This window comes from Delphinus delphis, chromosome 19 (genome assembly GCF_949987515.2).
Source record: "Delphinus delphis chromosome 19, mDelDel1.2, whole genome shotgun sequence".
Taxonomy (NCBI): Eukaryota; Metazoa; Chordata; class Mammalia; order Artiodactyla; family Delphinidae; genus Delphinus; species Delphinus delphis.
The window spans coordinates 30778420-30796123 of NC_082701.1; the positions used below are offsets into that span (position 1 = coordinate 30778420).

Consider the following 17704-nt stretch of genomic DNA (forward strand, 5'->3'; position numbering starts at 1 on the left):
TAGAGTAATCTTGGTTGTAGATTTTTCTCCATCATCACTTTAATTATGTCCTGCCACTCCCTTCTGGCTTGCAGAGTTTCTACTGAAAGATCAGCTGTTAACCTTATGGGGATTCCCTTATGTGTTATTTGTTGTTTTTCCCTTGCTGCTTTTAATACTTGATCTTTGTATTTAATTTTTGATAGTTTGATTAATATGTGTCTTGGCGTGTTTCTCCTTGGATTTATCCTGTATGGGACTCTCTGTGCTTCCTGGACTTGATTAACTATTTCCTTTCCCATGTTAGGGAAGTTTTCAACTATAATCTCTTCAAATATTTTCTCAGTCCCTTTCTTTTTCTCTTCTTCTTCTGGGACCCCTATAATTCAAATGTTGGTGCATTTAATGCTGTCCAAGAGGTCTCTGAGACTGTCCTTAATTCTTTTCATTCTTTTTTCTTTATTCTGCTCTGCAGTAGTTATTTCCACTATTTTATTTTCTAGGTCACTTATCCGTTCTTCTGCCTCAGTTATTCTGCTATTGATCCCTTCTGGAAAATTTTTAATTTCATTTATTGTGTTGTTCATCACTGTTTGTTTGCTCTTTAGTTCTTCTAGGTCCTTGTTAAACATTTCTTGTATTTTCTTCATTCTATTTCCAAGATTTTGTATCATCTTTACTATCATTATTCTGAATTCTTTTTCAGGTAGACTGCCTATTTCCTCTTCATTTGTTAGCTGGGTTTTTGCCTTGCTCCTTCATCCGCTGCGTGTTTCTCTGTCTTCTCATTTTACTTAACTTACTGTGTTTGGGGTCTCCTTTTTGCAGGCTGCAGGTTCGTAGTTTCTGTTGTTTTTTGTGTCTGTCCACAGTGGCTAAGTTTGGTTCAGTGGGTTGTGTAGGCTTCCTGGTGGTGGGGACTGGTGCCCGTGTTCTGGATGAGGCTGGATCTTGTCTTTCTGGTGGGCAGGTCCATGTCTGGAGGTGTGTTTGGGGGTGTCTGTGGTTTATTATGATTTTAGGCAGCCTCTGTGCTAATGGGTGGGGTTGTGTTCCTGTCTTGCTAGTTGTTTGGAATAGGGTGTCCTGCACTGTATTTTGCTGGTTGTTGAGTGGAGCTGGGTCTTGGCGTTGAGATGGAAATCTCTGGGAGATTTTCACCATTTGATATTACGTGGAGCTGGGAGGTCTCTTGTGGACCAGTGTCCTGAACGTGGCTGTTCCACCTCAGTGGCACAGCCCTGATGCCTGGCTGGAGCATCAAGAGCCTGTCCTCCACGTGGCTCTGTTTGAGCTTCTATTTCAACAGCAACAATGGGACTCTGGACGGTGTGGGCCACTTTTTTCGCCAATTGGCCGAGGAGAAGCGTGAGGACGCCCAGTGTCTCTTGAAAATGCAAAACCAGTGCTGCGGCCGCGCCCCCTACCAGGATGCGCAGAAGCTTTCTCAAGACGAGTGGAATAAAACCCAGGACGCTGTGGAAGTCGCCATTATTAGGGAGAAGAACCTGAACCAGGCACTATTGGATCTGCTTGCCCTGGGTTCTGCCCTCGCAGACTCCCACCTCTGTCGGATTGGGTTGTTTGTTTTTTTTTGATATTGAGCTGCATGAGCTGCTTGTAAATTTTGGAGATTAACCCTTTGTCAGTTGTTTCATTTGCAAATATTTTCTCCCATTCTGAGGGTTGTCTTTTCATCTTGTTTATGGTTTCCTTTGCTATGCAAAAGCTTTTAAGTTTCATTAGGTCCCATTTGTTTATTTTTGTTTTTATTTCCATTTCTCTAGGAGGTGGGTCAAAAAGGATCTTGCTGTGATTTATGTCCTAGAGTGTTCTGCCTATGTTTTCCTCTAAGAGTTTGATAGTGGGGCTTCCCTGGTGGCGCAGTGGTTGAGAGTCCGCCTGCGGATGCAGGGGACACGGGTTCGTGCCCCGGTATGGGAGGATCCCGCATGCTGCGGAGCGGCTGGGCCCGTGAGCCATGGCCGCTGAGCCTGCGCGTCCGGAGCCTGTGCTCCGCAATGGGAGAGGCCACAACAGTGAGAGGCCCACGCACAGCAAAAAAAAAAAAAAAAAAAAGAGTTTGATAGTGTCTGCATGCTCCTGAATTTATGTCACTCTCTAGTCTCAGTTTCACCCTTGGGCATGTTGCATGACCCCTCTGGAGTTCAGCCCCCACCCTCTCCATGCCTCCCTCACTGCACTTAGGAATATCTGCCCTACTTCCAAAACACTACTCAACTGATGGAAGAATAAATGTCAGGAATAATGACAACAATAATCCTTACGTAGGTTCCATGGTTTACAAAATATTCTTACACATTTTTAAAGTTTGAATCTTATAACAAAAGTGAGATTATTGAGACAGATATTGTTTTATGCTAGTTTGGTGAGGAAGAATCCATGAATGCAAGAGAGGTCAGGTGGCTCATTCAAGGTTACTAGTTTGGTAAGTAATGGGACAAAGGCTCCCAGTTTAGGGCCAAGTCTCCAAGTTCTGCACTTTCTCTATCACTCTGGACAAAGAACAAAAGGGTTATCAGGAAAAGAGATCAAAAGGCAGAAAACAGAACTGCTTTTCTGGGGAAATGCTGTCATCCTAAGGGAAAACTGTCCACCAGAGGCATAAAGGAGAGTGTGGCTTTCCAAAATATTTCCAAGGGAACATATCTTACTGTCATAGAAGTGTTCAAATCAACCTTCACACACACAAAAAATAAGGATATTTTCCTTTTTCCTAAAAAACTGAGTTGCTTAATTTCAAAATTATTAAGTTCTAAGATGAACTTCACAACATTTCCAAAGCTATGAAGCAGTAAACAGTGGCTGTCATTCCACCTTATAAATAGAAAACAAAGCCAAAGAGAAGTGATCCGCCCACTGTCACTCCCTTTTATAAACCAGCTGGTACCTCCTTAATCTTTTCACTGCTGCCTGCATCTCCTTGTTTCTCAGGGTGTAGATGATGGGGTTGAGCTTGGGGGTCATGACAGTTTGGCTAATGGATACAGCCTTGTCAATGGAGAAGGAGGTAAAGGGCTGGGTGTAGAGGTAAATGCTTGGAACAAAGACCATAGACACCACGACGATGTGAGTGGTGCAGGTAGAAGCTGTCTTTCTCCTCACTTGCCCTGAATGAGACCTCAGGATCACCAGGATGGCTGAGTAGGAGGTCAGGAGAAGGAGGAACCAGATGAGGACCAGCACCCCACTATTGGAAATGATAAGGAACTCCAGGAGGGAAGTGTCCGTGCTGCCAAGTCTCAGCACTTGTGGAACATCATAGTAGAAATTATTTAGGACACTGGGGCCACAGAAAGGTAGGGGGATCATCAGAGTCAGTTGGGAAATGGAATGGATGAAGCCTCCCACCCAGTTAGTCACCACCAGCCCCACACAGATCTGAGTGTTCATGATGGTGACATAGTGGAGGGGCTGAGAGATGGCAACAAGGCAATCATAGGCTATAAATGAGAGGAAGAAAACCATGGACCCTCCCACAGAGTGGAAGGAGAAGATCTGGGCCATGCAGCCCTGATAGGAGATGGCCTTCTTCTCAGCGAGGAGGTCCACCACCGTCTCTGGGGCAGTGACTATGGAGAAACAGAGCTCTAACACAGCCAGATTTCAGAGCAGAAAATACATGGGTGTTTGGAGTGGGAATCAAAGGTCACTGTGACCATGATGAGGAGGTTTCCCATGACAGTGGAGGCGGAGACAAACAGGAACACCAGAAACAAGAAGAGCTGGAGCTCCTGAGTCTGTGAGAGCCCCAGGAAGACAAATTCTGATACTCACGTGAGGTTCCCTGATTCCATGGTGTCTTCTCCATACACCTAAAAAACACAAACCACAGACAGAGATGCATGAAGTCACTACTTGCCCATTTAGTGCTTTCAGTGTCCAGGTCTAGCTGATGGAAATTTATGTGCAGATCATAATACCAGTTCTGATTAAACGACCTTGTCTCTGGAGAGTTCACTAGTTGGTGCTGGAATACACATTCTTGAGATATCTTAAAGCCATCCAGAGACACATGCAACCTGCCTTTCCAAGATTCAGTGTAATATAGTGGTGGGAAGGCTCTTGGAGTCCAATGGACCTGCAGTCAAATTTCAAAGCCTCTATTTCCTTGAGATTTGGCCTTGAGCTAGTTACTTAATCTCTCTTAATCTCAGTTTCCACATCTATAAGGAAAATGTTTTCTTTATAGAAATTGTCTAGGGGATTAAATAAAATAACACATAAGGTTCCTAGAACAGTGCCTGGAATAATAAATGGTAATCACTCTCCTCTGTGTAGTCTCCTGCTCTAAAGACCTCCTCCCCTTTCCAGTCTCTAATACATTTTTGTACCAATCATTTTTCATACAACAGTTAGCACATCATAATGTTAATGAATTTTTCATGTGTCTATATTTTTCCTCCACAATTCACAATATGCTACAGACAGAAGTCTTGATTCATAATTTATTTGTGCCCTGCAGTATCCATCCTTCCTCATAGTCAGTACTTAATAAATAGCTGGTGTTAACTGCTGAGTGGGTGAAAAGCTATTTTGTGTGCAGGTCCATGCAGGGGCGCCTCTGGATACAGCTGGACATCTGGGGCATTCCATTTCTTTCCATCCTTCACAGTAGGTGGTCCCTTACTAGGTGAGGCTCCCCAGATCAGAGGTGGAGACAAGAGGCAGAGGGGTAACTACCATTAGTGAAGAAATAGATGATGAATATATTGTTTGAAGGAGACTTAGAGCTCTTCTGAAAGGACAGCAATTTCAGAAGATGTTATTGAATCCAAGAGTAGAAGAGAAAAAAATATTGAAGGAGAAGAAATGGAAATAGACGAAGAATTAAAGGGAGGAAGGAAATTATAAGGAAGGAAAATGGGGGAATAGAATGAGTGAAGGAAGAAGAGATGGAAAGATGGTGGGCAGGGGAGGGAATGGGAACAAAGGGGAAGAAGGACATAGAGGTTGAGAGGTAGGGGTGACAGGTGAGGGTTAAGTGCCCTCCCCACTCCCCCTGCCTCGTCTCATCTCCCACCCTGACCTCATGCAATCCATTATCTATTAGAGACCACTCCCTTATTTTTTTAAATTAATTTTTATTGGAGTACAGTTGCTTTACAATGTTGTGTTAGTTTCCACTGTACAGCAAAGTGAATCAGCCATACGTATACACATATCCCCTCTTTCCTGGATTTCCCTCCCATCTAGGTCACCACAGAGCACCAAGTAGAGTTTCCTGTGCTACACAGTAGGTTCCCACCAGTTATCTATTTTATACACAGCAGTGTATATATTTCAATCCCAATCTCCCAATTCATCCCACCCCCCCTTGGTATCCATACATTTATTCTCTATGTCTGAGAGATCACTCCCTTATTTTTCACTTCAATTTGTTTTCACTCCAGTCCACTTTCTACACAGCTGTCCATGAGACCTTTCTAAATGCTGAAATGATCACATTCCCCTCACTCCTATCCTCGTAGTGATGCTCACCAGAGCCCCTTAGGAGCCACATCCAATACTTTGTGGATCAAGTCAGGGTGGATACACGTACACGTGCATGCAACACAGCATGTCATACAGGGCTGTAAAACGTAAGCTCCATTTGCCTTTCTAATCGGTATCTCCGCCTCTGATGAACCACTAGCTCTTTGATGGATTAAAGTCTTAAACACACTCCATATTTATTTCCATGTTGGTTCCCTGGAATTCTGTTCATACCTTCTCAACCCTAGAAAAGGCCCACTAAAACATCACCCTCTCTGTCATTCCTGTCACCATTTCTCCCATACAGAACAAATTCCCCATTTTTCAGTGTTCTTAAACATCGAAAACATACTCTGCTATAGGTTTATCATCATTCATTTTTTCAGCTTCTCTCCTCAACTTACTACATCGTAATTTCAATATCTTGGCAACCCCAGGACTTGGAACAGCCGGTCTGATACAGCACATGCTCAGTAAATATTGTCAAGTTAATGTATTAAGGAGGTAATTGATTATGTGGAGATTTTTAAAGTGAATTTACTTATCCTATGTTCCCTATCTCATAAAGCCACATCTATAAGTGGTTGTTAAAATTACTGGGTTTTACATGCAACCTAAAGCAGCTGCTTAAAAGCACATCCCCTCAATTACTTCCCGAGGCTCTCCTCCAACTTTAAACTTAGTACCATCAAGTCTATATCACTTTTTAATTCTCTCCAGCCTCCAGCAGGTGTTTTCAAGAACCTAGTTACCATTGACCTATCCGGAAGTGTGGAAACCCTCAGGCTCTCACCTTCCTTCAGCCCCGAATGGCGGAAGAGAGTTCAGGTCTTACATATTTCTGGGAGGTCCTCTCTATGCAGCTTCACAGCTTTCTGATCTCTGCCCATACCTCACACACACAACTCATCGGCATGACCCTGGGGACGAAGGGATATCCTTAGGGAGAAATTATTGGACTGGGAACAGGAAGCAGAGCTGGAATGAGTCTTGCTGGGGACAAGGGAACAATGGGAGTTGCTAAAAAGTTTCTAAGTCGGGCTTCCCTGGTGGCGCAGTGGTTGAGAGTCCGCCTGCCGATGCAGAGGACACGGGTTCGTGCCCCAGTCCAGGAAGATCCCACATGCCGCGGAGCGGCTGGGCCCGTGAGCCATGGCCGCTGAACCTGCGCATCCTGAGCCTGTGCTCTGCAACGGGAGAGGCCACAACAGTGAGAGGCCCGCGTACCACAAAAAAAGAAAAGTTTCTAAGTCTTTCAGAAACACTTGCTATTTGACCATACTCCCCAAGGCAACCTACAGATTCAATGCAATCCCTATCAAAGTACCAAAGGCATTTTTCACAGTACTAGAACAAATAATTTAAAAATTTATATGGAACCACAAAAGACCCCAAATAGCCAAAACAATCTTGAGAATGAAGATCAGGGTTGGAGGAATTATGCACTCTGACTCCAGACTATACTACAAAGCTATAGTAATCAGTACAGAATGGTATGGGTGCAAAAACAGACACACAGATCAATGGAACAGGATAGCCAGAAATAAACCCATGCACTTATAGTCAATTAATCTCCAACAAAGGAGGCAATACAATGGAGGAAAGACAGGCTCTTCAATAATTGGTGCTGGGAAAACTGGATAGCTACATATAAAAGAATGAAATTAGAATATTCTCTAACACTATATAGAAAAATAAACACAAAATGGATTAAAGACATAAATGTACAACTGTATACTATAACATAGGCAGAACACTCTTTCACATAAATTGTCACAATATTTTTTGAGATATGTCTCCTAAAGTAAAGAAAATAAAAGCAAAAATAAACAAATGGGGGCTTCCCTGGTGGTGCAGTGGTTGAGAGTCTGCCTGCTGATGCAGGGGACACGGGTTCATGCCCCGGTCCAGGAAGATCCCACATGCCGCGGAGCGGCTAGGCCCGTAAGCCATGGCCAATAAGCCTGCGCGTCTGGAGCTCGTGCTCCGTAACGGGAGAGGCCACAACAGTGAGAGGCCCACGTACCGCAAAAAATAAAAAATAAATAAACAAATGGGACCTAATTAAACTTCACAGCTTTTGTAGAGCAAAGGAAACCCTCGATAAAACGAAAAGACAACCTACTGAATGGGAGAAAATATTTGCAAATGATAGGACCAATAATGGGTTAATAGCCAACATATATAAACAGCTCGTACAACTCAACATCCATAAAACAAAAAAACCAATTAAAAATTGGCAGAACTTAATAGACATTTTTCCAAAGAGGAAATGCAGCTGGCCAACACGTACATGAAAAGATTCTCAGCAATGCTAATCATCATGGAAATGCAAATTAAAACCACAATGAGACATTACCTCACACCTGTCAGAATGGTTATCAGAAAGAACAGAAATAACAAATGTTGGCCAGAATGTGGAGAAAAGGGAGCCCTTGTACACTGTTGGGACTGTAAATTGGTGCAGCCACGTGGAAAACAGTATGCGGGTTTCTCAAAAAACTAAGAATAGAACTACCATATGACCAAGCAATTCCACCCTTAGGTGTATATCCGTAAAAAACAAAAGCACTAATTTGAAAAAAATACATGCACCCCAATGTTCCTAGCAGTATTATTTACAATTGCCAAAGTATGAAAGCAACCTAAGTGCCCATCAACAGATGAATGGATAAAGATGCAGTATATAGATATGACAGAATACTAATCAGCCATAAAAAAGAATGAAATTTTACCATTTGCAGTAACATGGATGGACTTCGAGGGTATTACGCTGAGTGAAATAAGTCAGACAGAGAAAGACGAATGCTATATGATATCACTTATATGTGCAATCTAAAAAAGTATAACAAATTAGTGAAAAAAGCAAAAAAAGAAACAGATTCACAGACATAGAGAACAAACTAGTGGTTATCAGTGGGAAGGGGGGTGAGGGGTGATATAGAGATGGGGAGTGGGAGGTACAAACTATTGGGTGTAAGATAGGATACAGGGATGTATTGTACAACACGAGGAATATAGCCAATATTTTGTAATAATTGTAAAGGGAGTGTAACCTTGAAAAATTGTATAAAAAATAAAATTAAAAAAATTGCAAACTCCCTTCCCCCCCAAAAAAGAATACCTGGAACATATTGGAAGCTTAATGAATATTAACTGAATTAACGCATAAGCAAATAATTTAACACATGGAGACTATAACCAAACTACCTTCTGTTAATGCATCTGCTTAAGTGCAAATAAAATAATTCTATATGAAAACTCCAAAAACAAAAAACAAAACAACACAGCAACAAAAAATAACACTTACTATTTGAAAGGTCTGCCTTGAGGGCAAAAAGCAAGCAAGCAAACAAAATTTTTTTTAAAAACCCACAAAAAACAACAAAACAGGGCTTCCCTGGTGGCGCAGTGGTTGAGAGTCCGCCTGCCAATGCAGGGGACGCGGGTTCGTGCCCCGGTCCGGGAAGATCCCACATGCCGCAGAGCGGCTGGGCCTGTGAGCCATGGCCGCTGGGCCTGCGCGTCCGGAGCCTGTGCTCCGCGACGGGAGAAGCCACAACAGTGAGAGGCGGCGTACCGCAAAAAAACAAACAAACAAACAAAAAAAAACAAACAAACAAAAAAAACCACCAATGACAATGAAAATTGTAGAGATTCATGACATGTAAGATTAGGAGATCAAGATTAGAAAGGCCAGGAACTCTCAAAATTTCTGGGATTTTTGGAAGGACCCACTTCATAGACCAGTGGTTCACACACTTAAACATGCATTAGAATCACCTGGAGGGAATGTCAAAACTCAGACATGCCCATGCAGAATTTTTGACTTAGTAGGTTTGGGTGGAGCCTGAGAATTCACATTTCTAACAAGTTTTCAGGTGATGCTGATGCTGCTTATCTCACAGTTTGAGAACCACTGACTTTGAGTTTCACTGCTCTTGTCAGCAGAATGAACAGTTCTTTCTCACAGCATCATCAAGGCGACTGGTTTAATAGTTTACTTTTTAAAAAAGAATTAATTGACCTTGACTTGGACAACATTATAGGTGGGAAGATATTTGTATACTACATTGGAAACAAAACCTATAAATCTGTCTTTTATTTTGTCAACGGGATCCCAAGGTTGATTCCCCATCCATATCCAATTCTATTGCACCATCTATAACATTCTAGTACCCTTTATATATGAATTATTACTCAGTAAGATCCTTCCTTTCATACAAGGACTAGTACAGGAAGTGCATATATATTTTCTTATTATGATGAACCAGAATTGGAATTTCTAATCTTGGTGTCCAGTAGCTTTCCTTTCTACATGAGATTTCCAGGATGATCTGAGTTCTTTTGTTACAAATATTTATACTTAGCAAGAACATAGAAAAACACTATCAGAAGCTCTGGTTTTGTCCAAATACAAGAGATATAGATTTTAAAAAACATGAATTCTTCCCAATATTTAGAGCTTTATTCCACTTAAAAACCAACCACCCGTTAAAATAGCCTGGGTTGAGGCTGGGGAAGGGACTAGGTCTTATCAATCTCCTTGACTGTCAGATGTCACTAACTGTAACATTATTAAGAATAACTAATTAAATTACCTGGACTAATTCATTATAATTCTGATTTGGTTTTCAATAAGAATGCCATTATATCTTCTACTTTATATATTTCTCCTCTCAAGTCACATAAATGTTTGTAAACACATTTCAACCCCAAAGTTGATTCCTCAGAGCATGATTGTGGACGAGTTATCTGTTTTAGAAATTGATTACAATGTGGCTTATTGTTTTGGAGTTATTGTACTTGGGCCGTTGTGAACATTCAATAAATGTGTAAAAATTAATAAACAGAAGCTTCAATTAAATAGTGTTGAGAGACCAGAAGGGGGAGCTCTCAAACCTTGTGACAATAGCAGAGCCCAACAGGAAAAAGAAAGACTCTACTTCTTTCCTGGCAAGAACTCAGCCAAAGAAAAGCCATGGGCTCTTTTTTTACTACAGCCTGCCACCTTCTTTTTTCTCTCTAAAGAAAGAAGTTCCCTTCCCACTGGGGACTTGCACGTGGCTCACTATGGGTGCAGACCCTGAATTGCAATTCTCTGCTGATCCTGAATAAACCCATCTTTGCTGGGAAATATTTGGCAGTCTGTTTGTTAGCATAACTGAAAGTTATCCTTTTTTAAGAATAGGAGAGCAGTAAAAGGCAGGTTGGGTACACCTCAATGCACAATGTTGCAGATACAAAAATAAGAAATCCATTCTCCTCTCAAGGAACTCACAGGTTGATGCGAAAAACAGAGCCGGGAACACATAAAGGCACTTCAGAGAGGAGATACCTCTACTAGCAGAATGGCCAATGGTTAAAAGGCTGAGCAGCTAACCATGACTGGAAGAGAAGGAAGACTTCGGAGAGGACATGACATTTAAACAGAGGTAAAGTTCAAATGTGTTAGGCAGACAAAGGAGGGAAAGTGTATTTCTGACAGGAAGACCAGAGGTCCAGGGATGAACTGGCACAGCATACACTCCAGGAGCCCTCAGGGCCTTGACAAGGTTGGAGCACAGGGGAAGTGAAGGGACATTAGGGTAGAAAGGAGGCAGGAATCACTGTGAATAGTGTTAAGAGATCAGGCTCATACACTTAAGTTTTACCTTGAGGGAGGTGAGAAGCCGGTGGAGGACATTATGCAGAAGAATGACCTACAGATGCGGGCCTCTCTGGCAGCAGGGAGGAGGAGAGATGGGAGAGTTGAGAGGATGAACATAGCGGTGCAGCTCCTCTGTTTATTCATACCCCATCCTGTTTCAGAAGAGACTTCGTGAGGGCAGTTAGGAGCTTATAAGTGTTCTGTGTTCGTTACCCAGCCCATCCCAGCTTCAAAATCATTAAAGATGTGAGGAGGGTGAAGAGCTAGAGGAGAAAGGGAAAAGGAGATGGGAGCTAAGAACAGAAGGAGGAGGATAAATAGGTAATTAAGAAAATTCAGCGTGTGAAAGCCGACGAGCCAACAGGGACCCATGGCTCAGTGATATCAAGACCCTGATTCAGTGAGTCTGTGGTGCCCTTGGCCTCTCCCTCATGAGCCGAGATGGCCTCCATGCTTCCTTATGGTGTAAGTCCTCACACATCTCATTCCAAGGTTGGTGGGGAGGAAACGGGTGGAGGGCAGTTTCTTTCTCCTCCTGCATCTCTTGCCTCTACTCCTGGAGGAGAAATCTTTCCCAGAATCTCCTAGGCTATCACACTGTTTGTTGTGATCACATGAACCGGATCACATGAACACATGAGCACTCCTGGCTTCTAAGTGTTCTGGGAAGGTGAACACTTATGATAGGGGACAAGCAAGGGGGAGGTGGTTGGCAATGGCTTTGGGTAGACACCCAAGAACAAGGCTATCTTCTTATAAAGCACCTAGAAACGGGGATGAACATGATGGACCAGAGGCAAGAGAATACTGACAGGGATGCAAAGTCTGTCGTATGTAGGATAACTCTTCTAACAGTAGAGGTCATGAACTCAAATGTGAGGTCACAAACTCAAATAAGAAAAGGAGGTCAGCAGTAATTTCTCTGTCTAAGAGGTACTGAGGATCATCACGCTCCTTACCCCAGGACAAAATTTGAGCATCTAAGCCAAAGACAGGAAATCAAGATTTTTCTTTGCAGAAACAACAACTCCTGAAAAATAGATCTCCATGTATTGGTACTTGGGTGTCCTCCAGTAAAGAGCTGATTTCCACCTGAACCCCTAAGGTAAAGTTTAAAACCTTTAATACATAGAGGTATGAATTCATATTTTATTCCCTTACTCTTAAATGTAGATAGCCAAGGATCAACAGGAAGACCGCTAATACAAAAGGGAAAAAAAATAAATAGAAAAATAAATGAGACGCAAACAGAAATGACATAGGAAATAGAAGAAAAGTTTATATAATTAACATCCTTTCAGAGAAACAAGAAGACATAGGATCCATAAATAAGAACAAGATGGTATTAAAAATCATAGAACAAAAAAGGGTTCTTGGATATTAAAATATGTTGACAGAAATGAAAACTTTAATAGAGAGATTGGAAGGTAGAGTTGAGAAAATCCTCCTAGTGTAGAATAAAAACACAGTTTGAATAGAGTTTCCACAGAATGGGGCCCAGCATGGGTTGTCAGAGCCTGGATATCCCTTTTGGGAGCCACCAGTTGCGAACATTAAAGCACAGTGAGAAGAATATTCCCATAGAGGGATGACTCAGTGTGGGGAGCAAAACTCCAAATGGATGAGAAGGGTGTCTATGTAGAGGTGCACCCTGATGTCAGGTGTCAGAGCCCAAGCAGGGTGAGGAGGGTTTCCACATGGGGGATATTCTGATGGGGGTGTTGGAGCACGAGTAGGGTAAGGAAAGTGTCTGAGCAGGGGGCTGGTCTGCTGTATGATACCAAAGCCCAACTGGAGTGAGGAAAGCATCAGGAGAGAGAGTGGAAACATGGACAGAACTGCTATGGGAGATGGCTGAATACAGGGGGATGAATGAAACAAGTTAAAAAATTAAGGATAGAGTGATGTCAGAGAAAATGGCAGAGTAGGGAACTCCAAGGGCCCATCCCTACACAGAATAGAATTGAGAATAGAATTGAGAGTCCAGAAATAAACCATATTTTTATGGTCAATTGATTTTCACCGAGAGTGCCAAGATTTTTCAATGGGGAAAGAATTGTCTCTTCATTAATTGTGCTGGGACAACTGGATATCCACATGCAAAAGAATAAAGTTGGACCACTACCTCATACCATCTACAAAAAATTAACTCAAAATGGATCAACGTCCTAAATGTAAGAGACAAAACTATAAAAATCCTAGAAGCAAACATAGAGGTAAATGTTTATGAACTTGGATTTGGCAAGGCATACTTAGGTATGATAACAAGAACACAAGCAACAAAAGAAATAATGATAAACTGGACTTCATCCTAATTTTAAAATTTGTGCATCAAAGACCCTTATGAAAAAAGTGAAAAGATTTCTTCCAAAGAATGGGAGAAAGTATTTGCAGATCAAAATTTGACAAGGATCTATCATCCAGAATATGTAATGAACTTCTACAACTTGACAACAAAAAAGACAACCCAATTTTTAAAAAATAGGCAATGGATTTGAATATACATTTCTGCAAAGAAGATATACAAATGTCCAACAAGAAAAAATGCTCAACATGAAAAGATGCTCAACATCATTAGTAATTAGGGAAATGAAAATCAAAATCATAATGAGATACCACTTCATACATGACAGGATGGTAATAATAATAATAACAATAGAAAACTACAAGTGTTAGAGAAGATGTGAGGAATTTAGAAGCCTCATAATTGCTAGTGGGAACAAAAAAGGGTACTGCTGCTGTGGAAAACACTTTGGCAGTTCTTCAACAAGTTACATATAGAATTAACCGTATGACCTAGCAATTCTACTCCTAGGTATATACTTGAAAGTCCTGAAAACAGGTACTCAAACAAATACTTACAAAGGCTAACAGCAGCACTACACACAATAGGCAAAAGATGTAAACAACTAAAATGTCATTCATCAGATGAATGGGTAAACAAAATGTGCTGTATCCAGACAATGGAATAGTATTCAGCCATAAAAAAGAATGGAGTACAGGGAATTCCCTTGCGGTCCAGTTGTTAGGACTCCATGCTTTCACTGCTGAGGGCGCAGATTCAATCCTTGATGGGAGAACTAAGATCCCTCAAGCCATGCGTCATGGCCAAAAAAGAATGAAGTATTAATACATACTACAGTGTAAACTAACCTTATTGACATTGTGCTAAGTGCAAGAAGCCAGACACAAATATTTTATCATTCTACTTTATGAAATGTCCATAATAGGTAAGTCTATAAAGCGGACTAGTGGTTTCCAGGAGCTGAGGAGAGGGGAGAGAATGGGGAATGACTGCTTAGTGGCATGGGAAATCCTTTCGGGGGGATGAAATGTGTTGGAACAAGACAGAGGTGATGGCTGCACAACACTGTGAAAATACTAAATGCCACTAAATTGTACACTTGAAAAAGTTAATTTTATGTGAAGTGAATTTCATATATTTATATAAAGGATTATGAGAGCCAGGTTCCTCAGCAGAGAAAATAGTTATAAGTGTGGAAAGGGAAAAACAGAATAAGTTCTAAGTTCTGTGATGCTGGATTGGGAAAGGAGAAATATATATATATATATATATATATATATATATATATATATATATATATATATATGAAACAGTGAGCACACCCAGCACCCAAATTTGCCTTCTAAATACCATTCTCCACTCAGAGGAAGCAGGACTGTTTACTGAAATAGTTGATTCCAGAGCTGGAGCACAGAAAGTACAAGATAAGCATGGTGCGTTTCATTGGACCAGTAAGAAAGGAAGTGCTCAAAGAATAGAAAGAACATATGGGACTTCCCTGGTGGTCCAGTGGTTAGGAATCCGCCTTCGTAGGGGATACAGGTTCAATCCCTGGTCAGGGAACTAAGATCCCATATGCATGCCGCAGCTAAGCCTGCGTGCTCTAGAGCCCATGTGCCACAATGATGCAGCCAAATAAATATTAAAAAAAAAAAAAGAACATAGAAGCCAGCCTGAAGAGACTATGACTGGCCAAATCTGGGATAAATTCACACAGATAATAAATAAATAAATAAATTGGAAGTTTGATAAGAAACCAGATATTGACATAGTCTCAAAGTACCTTTCCACAAAATATTCACTAATTTCCAAGGGAAAATGAATAACTTAGGTGAGAAGTCTAATGAACACTTCTTAGTCAAGTAATCAAAGTGATGGGACAACAAAAAAAAAGAGTGATGGGACACTAGTAAAGAGACAAAGCAAAATCACTCATCCCTCATAGGTTGTAATAAGAACACATCATGACTTCTGCGATATTCCTGGCAAACTGACAAAGATGCATCACCTGAGTCTAATCATCATGAAACATCTGACAAATCCAAACTGAAGGACATTCTACAAAATAATTGGCCAATAATTTTTTAACGTTCCAAGATAATCAAAATCAAGGAGAAACTCTTCCAGATCAAAAGAGCCTAAAGACACATGACGACTAAATGCAACACATGGTCTTTTTGTTTGTTTAAGATTTTTTTGATGTGGATCATTATTGAATTTGTTACAATATTGCTTCTGTTTTATGTTTGGGTGTTTTTTTTTTTTTTCGGCCACGAGGCATGTGGGATCTTAGCTCCCCATCCAGGGATCGAACTGGCACCCCCTGCATTGGAAGGCGAAGTCTTAACCACTGGACCACCAGGGAAGACCCACAACACATGTTTTTGAAGCAGATTCTCTTTCTATGAGACTTTCTTGGGACATATGGCAAAACTTGAGTAGAGGCTAAAGATTTGATTCTAACAATGTATTGATGTGTATCAATTTTAGTGACTGTATGGCAGTATTGGAGGGAATGTCTTTGTAGAAAATACACACAAATATTAAGGTGGGCATCAGGTTGGCAACTTACCCGGTTTCCTCAAACCGAGAGGGGAAAAAAAAGTCCTTTATAGTATACTTGCAACTTTAGTGTAAGTTTGAGATTTTTCAAAAAGTTAAAAAGGTGTTTAAAGTTAAATTTTTAAAAAAGTTAAAATAGAAAAACTATTATATGTGGCTTCCCTGGTGGCGCAGTGGTTAAGAATCCACCTACCAACACAGGGGACACGGGTTCGAGCCCTGGCCCAGGAAGATCCCACGTGCCGCGGAGCAACTAAGCCCGTGCGCCACAACTACTGAGCCCGCGCTCTAGAGCCCGCGTGCCACAACTACTGAGCCCACATGCCACAACTACTGAAGCCCGCATGCCTAGAGCCCGTGCTCTGCAATAAGAGAAGCCACTGAACTGAGAAGCCCGTGAACCGCAACGAAGAGTAGCCCCCGCTCGCCACAACCAGAGAAAGCCCACACACAGCAACGAAGACCCAACGCAGCCCAAATAAAAATAAATAAATAAACAAACTTTATATTTAAAAAAAGAACAATTATATGTAGCAGAATATCTTTTTGTCCTCTGGATAAGAAGCAATTTTTAAAAATTAGATCTCAATAAGAGGTCATACCAAAATAAAAGATTGATATACCTGACTACATGAACACTAACACCAAAAATAAAGAAGACAAACCACAAACTAGGAGAAGGTATTGTAATAAATATAGCTGACAATAGATCAGCAAATTATATAAGAACTCCTACATTAACTAGAAAAAGTCAGTAGAAAAGTGAACAAAAGGCATTCATGGGAAACCTGAATGCAGTAAAAAATATGGAAAGAAATGTTAGAGGAATGCAAATTGACTACAGTGAAATATCATTGTTTACCCATACACTGGCAAAAATGAAGACGTCTGACAATATCAACTGTTAGGAGGATGTGGATCAATAGGAACACTTCAACTCTGCTGATGAACATGTAATGTGTTACAACTTTGGAAAACAATTTGGCACGATTTTGTAAAGGTAAGTCTTTGAAGATCTCATGACTCAGCAATTCCACTTCAAGGTAATGAGCCATAGCTCCTCAATATAACAACTGGAGACAAACAGAAAAAATATTCAAAAGAGCACTGTTTGCTAGAGCAAAAACTGGGAGCAACCCCAATAACTTATTCTCACAATGGAATATAATATAGCAGCGCAAATGAATGAACCACAGTCAAACAGAGCAATATGGGTGTTTAGAAACATAATGTTGAGTGAAAAACACCCTCAGAATATTAAGTACGGTCTGATATGTTTATCAAGTTCAAAAAAAGCAAAACAAAACAATACACTGATTATGTAAAAATGTGATGAAATTATTTTTATAAGCAATGAAATGATAAACACAAAATTCAACAATATAGTTTCATCCGGGGAGCAGTGATGTGATGGAGAGTACCTACAGGCAGGTATAAGCTATTGGTGCCATATGGTTCTTGAACTGAGTAGTGTGCACATGAGTGTCCATACAATATAGTGTTTTATAGCTTACATGCATTGTACACATAATCTTTTGCTTGTAATAATTATTATACTGTATTAAAATGTACAGCAAAAAAACCTGAATATTCATGATAATTTCCAATTTGAAAATAAAAGATGGAGTAAAGAAATATAAGTTACAGAGAGAGAAATAAAAAGTAGATCTGAACTTGACAGGGAAAGAATAGGGTGCAAGAAAAAGCAGAAA

General features: G+C 40.8%; 1 protein-coding gene across 1 annotated transcript; it reads right to left on the reverse strand.

Moving 5' to 3' along the window:
- Positions 1-2862: 2862 nt before the first annotated feature.
- On the reverse strand, positions 2863-3797 carry LOC132414288 (olfactory receptor 4D2). Its single transcript, XM_059996668.1, is given in 2 exon segments — positions 2863-3638; positions 3641-3797. Coding segments are annotated over 2 exon segments (933 nt in total).
- Positions 3798-17704: the final 13907 nt, after the last annotated feature.